Source organism: Myotis davidii, unplaced genomic scaffold, assembly GCF_000327345.1.
Source record: "Myotis davidii unplaced genomic scaffold, ASM32734v1 scaffold77, whole genome shotgun sequence".
Lineage (NCBI taxonomy): Eukaryota > Metazoa > Chordata > Mammalia > Chiroptera > Vespertilionidae > Myotis > Myotis davidii.
Genome location: NW_006289713.1, coordinates 6,663,716 through 6,669,807, shown reverse-complemented (window position 1 = coordinate 6,669,807; position 6,092 = coordinate 6,663,716). Strand labels below are relative to the sequence as shown.

At 43.7% G+C, this 6,092-nt stretch overlaps 1 protein-coding gene across 1 annotated transcript in view; it reads left to right on the top strand.

Moving 5' to 3' along the window:
- Window positions 1–3,969, top strand: part of HSBP1 (heat shock factor binding protein 1) — a 4,489-nt gene extending 520 nt beyond the window's left edge. Inside the window, exons 2-4 of the mRNA XM_006762253.2 lie at window positions 422–488; window positions 1,140–1,260; window positions 2,406–3,969. Of these exons, the coding sequence (XP_006762316.1) occupies window positions 422–488; window positions 1,140–1,258 (186 nt within the window). The 3' untranslated portion in view covers window positions 1,259–1,260; window positions 2,406–3,969. The remainder of the gene's footprint in view (window positions 1–421; window positions 489–1,139; window positions 1,261–2,405) is intronic.
- Window positions 3,970–6,092: the final 2,123 nt, after the last annotated feature.

Genomic DNA, 6,092 nt, shown 5'->3' with positions numbered 1-6,092 from the left:
CGCGGGGGCTGCTGGCCACCGGGACCCGCCCCGGGCCTCTGGGTGGGGGCCCCTGCTCCTGCTGAGGTCCCCAGGCCCACCCCCCTCACCTGCCCCTGAACCGCACCCTCGCATGACCCCTGGTCCTCGCCACGGCCCCCCTTACCCCAAAGCCTCCCAGCCGTCAAAACTGCCGAAACACCGAACAGATTTTGAATGGCAGCGGGGCCCAAACTGGAGGGGCTTCACAGCCCCACAGTGTAATGTGACGGGGAAAACGGAACCCGGGGAGGGGAGATCCTTGCCGGAGGCCTCGGAGCTGCCAGAGGCCGAACTGGGGCTGGGACCCCGCACCCCAGCCTCCCCTGGGACCGGGGTCCCATCCTCTCCCAGGAAGGCGGCTCGGCGTCAGCGTGGGGTGTTTGGTTTTGTTGTTTCATAGGTGCAGACACTCCTGCAACAGATGCAAGATAAATTTCAGACCATGTCCGACCAGATCATCGGGAGAAATATCCTTTCTCTTGGGAGTCGGCCTCCCGTGGGTGTTTGGACCCTGTTTTCTCAGGATGTAACTGTCGGGCCAGCTTCGGCCAGGCATTTACCACAGTTGACTGAGCTCGGGTGTATGTGCTCCTCCCGAGAAGCGGGGTGTGGGAGCTGGGAGTACAGCTGAGCGAGCCCGGGCCGGGGAGCTGACAGGCCACCTGATGGTGTCTAATGTGATTGACTAGTGACCGCGCCAAACGGTTTGTGTCTTTCCTCTGATCCTCCCCATAACCTGGAAAAGTCAAGCACCTTGCCCAGATCCCGGAACTAGGAAAGGGCAGGGCTGGCGTTTATTCGTTCCTTCCCCCAGGTCCCTGTACTCTTAACACCCCGATGACAGTCTCAACGAAGGAGATACAGTCTGAGAAATGTGTGGCTAGGTGGTTCGCCCTCCTGCAAACGTACGAGAGTGCGGTTCCAGGGACCCAGGGCACAGCCAGGCCGAATGGTGGGCCGCCCTAGTGGACTTGGCCCGTGGTTGACGCCGATGTTGTTGGGCAATGGGAAGACCCCTTTCCTTGAGACAGTTGTGTTGAAGGCCATCGTCTCCGGGGCCCTGGCGGAAAAGGTTAGAAACGGGAGATGTCGGTGCGCTTTGTCTTTAACGTCACCACTTGATGACATGAGTAGTCGCATTGATGACCTGGAGAAAAACATTGCAGACCTCATGACCCAGGCTGGCGTGGAAGAACTGGAAGGAGAAAACAAGATACCTGCTACACAGAAGAGTTGAAGGTGAGGGCAGGGGCAGTAAAGGGTGGCGTTTGCCACCATGATGTTGATGCAGTCATTTTCCCAGTTTGTATTGACTAGACCTGTGTCATCAGTATCTCAGACCTTTGATTAACATTAAATAATCATTACCATCCAAGACAAAGAAATGTGTTCTGTTGAAAATTTATTACTGGAAGATTTTTAATGTTTTTGCTTTGTTTTGTTTTAGTCAAAAAAAACGATAACTCAAGTATCCACATCGCCACCTTCATAAATGCCTTAAATTCTAAGGATTCTTTGGGGGAATACTTACCCTCTCAATTAGTGCCAGGACAGTACCTGGTTATGACTTAGATGAACTAGATTACGGCCACATTAAGCCTCCACCCTAGAGTTGATTTAAATTTCCACTTCATCATTTTACATATCACAGGAAAGGCTAATAATCAAAAATACCCAGAGAGCAAGATAGCCAGCTGGCTGCACAGTTGGCTGCCTTATTCTCACCACAGTGGGTTTCTTCATTACAATCCCTTTTGTGAGTGTGGTGGTGGCCTCGTTGCAACCCAAAAAGAATTTTAAATCCCCCTTTCTCCCACCCCATTTTTAGCATTTGAATTCCCTATAAAAATAAAGCTCACTGAGAATTTTTAAGTAACTAGAGTACCAAACAGAGTAATACAGTAAAAGACACCTTTTTTAATTTTTATTTCTTACTTTCTTGGTGTGTCCTGACTGGACCAAATTATAAGTTACTGTGAAATACAAGTTACTTTGAAGTACAAGAAAAATGGATTGGGTTGATTTTGTGTGGGTTGTCATCTTTATTCCTATATAAAGATAATTGGGAAAATTCCTGCCAGTCTTAGAAGCTTCTCATATCTCCAACGTTCCATCAAATGAATGAGAGAACATCATCTTGAGGACTGAAGACTGAGTTACAGGAATGATACAAAGAAAGGAGTGGGAGGAGAAATGGATTCAGAAGTTTCTTTAATAAAAATTTCCAGTTAAATGTATTGTATTGCTGTTAGAATATCATGCACAAAAAATAAGTTTAGCTCATTAGAGGGTTCTGAAAGAATTTTTTGTTGATAATCCTAAGTATCATTTTTATTTGTCCTTATTTAATGAATAACATGCTGATGGTTTTCCTTTCTCAATAGGTTGCTAATTTACACTGGAATCTGGAACATTGTTTTTATAAGCCAAGAGAAGACCAGATGGCTTTTTGCAACTAATTACTATGTGTAGACAGGTTTTATGTTGTCAAGCGTGCATTGTTCTTATCACATACTATATAGTTAGTTGATAGAGTGATCCTCCAACCCCTATTTCTTGAACATGATAACTTCACACCTCAGATCTTGGTCAGTTGTCCTATTAAATATTAAACACTAAAACTTTGGCGGTTCTTCCATAAAATTGTCAAATTTTTTAGTGTATTTTTGTGAAGTCATTTTTTTCTATCATTCCTTTTGTAGTAGTTGCTGTTTGATAAAAGTTGCTGTGTAATTTTTTTCTATTAGACATATAGTAGGTTATTCCTTTATAGTTAGACTTTGTAAAGTAAGACATTTATAGAGTTTAGGGTTCTTTGATTTTCAACAGGATGACTGATGAACTAACACCAAAAAATGTGTTGGTAATACTTTTCCAATAGTTGAGAACATTTAAAAGTTGTTTATTCAGAAATACCTGGCACTACTCTATTGCCAAAACTCAGTCTTGAACCATGATTTTGTCTAAGTCTTTGAGGTCAGATGCTAAAGTAATGAATAGTAACCACTGCCACTTTAGTGTGAGAATTTTTAAGTATGGACAAGGATAGAATTGCCTATTGTAATGAGGCATTCATTAGTTAGAGTTCTGCATGAGATTTGAATACTTCAGTAGGACCCTACATTGTTCATCTACAAGAGTTACCGTACAAACTCTGGCAGGATTTTAAAACTCAGTTACTCCATCTTTTCTTTGAATTACTGATTGGAAAAAAGGAACAGAAAAGGAAAAGAGACCATGCCAGTTGCTTCATTAGAAAATAATAAAAGACTTGTGAAACCTTGTTAAGGTTTTTAGGCTCAAGCTTTTTAAGAAATAGTGTTTCTTTAAACTACTTCTTACTGCAGAGAAATGGCTTTATTATTCAGGATAGAAGACAGGGATAACTCTTGCCACTCAGAAATGTAGTGTCGGGAATGCTAAGCCTAACGGCCAGTATTGACTGGGGAAGATCCATGTGATTGTCACAGCAAAGTGATTTTTATAGAAAAAACGTTGACTGTCAGATTTGCACTTAATGAACCCTGTGTTTTTTTTGTTTCCTATATCGCCAGTCTTGATTGTTTGTATTGCAAATATATAATAATATTGAGAAATAATTTTTCCTATTTATAAATTATATGGAAAACATAAAGGAGTAAATTTCTTCTGTGATAAAGTGAATTAACCCTGTTAATTGCCCAGAGCAGACACTCCTTTGATGTGCTGCAGGTTTAGCCCAGCAAGCCCCAGAGCCTGCTGCACTCCAGCCAATCAGATGGAACCTGTGTGCGGGGTGTTTTCAAGCCCAGTAAACAGCAACTGGAAATGGTAGGCAGGAAGGATAGTTAGGACTTACTGGTAGGTAGAAGTTGGCTTCCTTAAAGTAATGGAAAGATTCCTGAGGCAACTCCACTGACCACGGTATCTGCCCTGAATAAAGGTGCCTGGAATCCTGCTATTAACGCCTCCTGTGTGTGTCAGAGTGATTTGTTTGGTTTTTCACATTTTCAGGTTCAAGTGCATGTTCCATTTTAGATTATGAGCTAAAACCTCTGGAAGGATTGAGTACGAATAACCAAAGGCAGAATGGGAAGGTGGTGCGGGTGGGGTTGTGTCATGAGGAGCCTCGGTGACCATGGGTTTGTGCTGACGGGTGTTGAAAGAGAGCTGATGTTTTACATGTTCAGACGGAAACCTTTTCCAGGTCTGTTCCCCAGGACGCTTGTCCTGGAGAAGTTCCAGACAATAAGGGTTTGTAGTCACTTGGGTTTAGAAAATTTGCCTTGTACCAGATTCACTTTATGAAAAAGCAGAGTGCAAATTAGCATGTTGAAGGCTCTGAGGTCTCAGAGCAGAGAAATGAGATTTCACTTTCTCACATGCCAGTTTCCAAGTTATTTGACCAACCAAGGATCTTTTTTTTGTACTTACCACCTAATTAACATTTCATAGAACTAGTGTGGTGTACAACACTGAACATGGGGGGAGAGCAGTTGAAATAATCCCATAAAAGAGCACTGGGTTCCATTTATAAAGGAACGCCTGCACTGCCGTGCGCTCCACCCATTCTGTAGGCCAGTGATGGCGAACCTATGACACGCATGTCAGAGGTGACACGTGAACTCATTTTTTTGGTTGATTTTTCTTTGTTAAATGGCAGTTAAATATATAAAATAAATATCAAAAATGTAAGTTTGTTTTACTATGGTTGCAAATATCAAAAAATTTCTATATGTGACACGGCACCAGAGTTAAGTTAGGGTTTTTCAAAATGCTGACACGCTGAGCTCGAAAGGTTCACCATCACTGCTGTAGGCAAAGCTTTAGCCTTGCATGAAACAGGCTTTGTGACCTTGGAGAGGCCTTCCCATTTGCCCAAATGGGTGGTTAGCCTCCACTCTTTTAAGACAGTACCTGTGTGAAGTGAGAACTGCAGATGCCGGCCACGTTACCATTGCCCTGCCCTGCCACTGCCCCAGCCCCTCGGCCTTTCTGGAGCAACCTGTGTCTGCCAGGGAAACAACTGCTTCCCCCAGGGCCACATGCCCCACCGTGTCCCTCAGCACTGCTCCTTTCCAGTCCCAAGCGTGATCCTTTTGTGCAGAAAAATGGCTGCTTCTCATTCTCCAACTAGTTTTTGTTCAGCTAAAGGCCAGTGAAGATCCTACTTAGGGTTGTTAAATCCACATAGTGTGGAGGTGCTTGCACCAAGGGAAGCAGCCGGATGTTTGACAAATGCCCTCATCTCCCAGGCCCCACCAGCTTCCTCATTTGACTTCTGGTTAATCCTGCTTTCCTCCAAGCCAAAAGATTTTAAATATTTTCATTTTATTTGCTGATCAATTTTGTTTCTCTACTGTTTCATTTCTAGTAAAGTACTATCATGGTTGGCCTCAGGACCTTCTCAGGACAAACATACAGTGTTTCAGGTAATTAAAGGTTAATGGGCCTTTGTGAGTCCTTCAAATCCTAAGCGCTCAGAGCACTGTTGCTATGGGGACATAGAGTCCTCCAAACAACTCAAAATGACCTTCACATCTTGCTTGTAAATTGAAGGTTTCCTGAATGGATAATCATGTTCCTCTTTTTTTGTATTCTATAGTTTATATGTTTTAATTGGATTACAATGGAGTCATTTGCACAATATGTTGTCAAAGCTAACCCTGAGAATTACCTGGCAACAGTTAACGATTAGTCCAGCACCGTGGAAAGCATGTATTAGGAACACTGCTGTTCTTAACCGTTTGTTTATTTGGCCTCATCCTCCCAACAGCCCTGAGTTTGGTTTGGTCTGATCAGTCCCAGTTTAAACAGAAGGAACCCAAAGTTGGGCTTCAGTTGACCAGGGTCACAGAGCTGGGGGCAGTGGCCAACTGCAGGGCTGGCCCTTGGCTGTTTGGTCCACCCCTGCGGAGAGCGCAGATTCCCACATACGTGCATCAGGGCATCCTGGGAACCAGCCCACGCCTCAGGACTGAAATCCGGTTTCAAAAGACTGATTTTGCATTTCCAAACGGGAACTAAGGTCATCAACACCTTGATGTGAATTTTTATTCAGAATTGAAACTATTCCAAGTATCGTCTTCCCC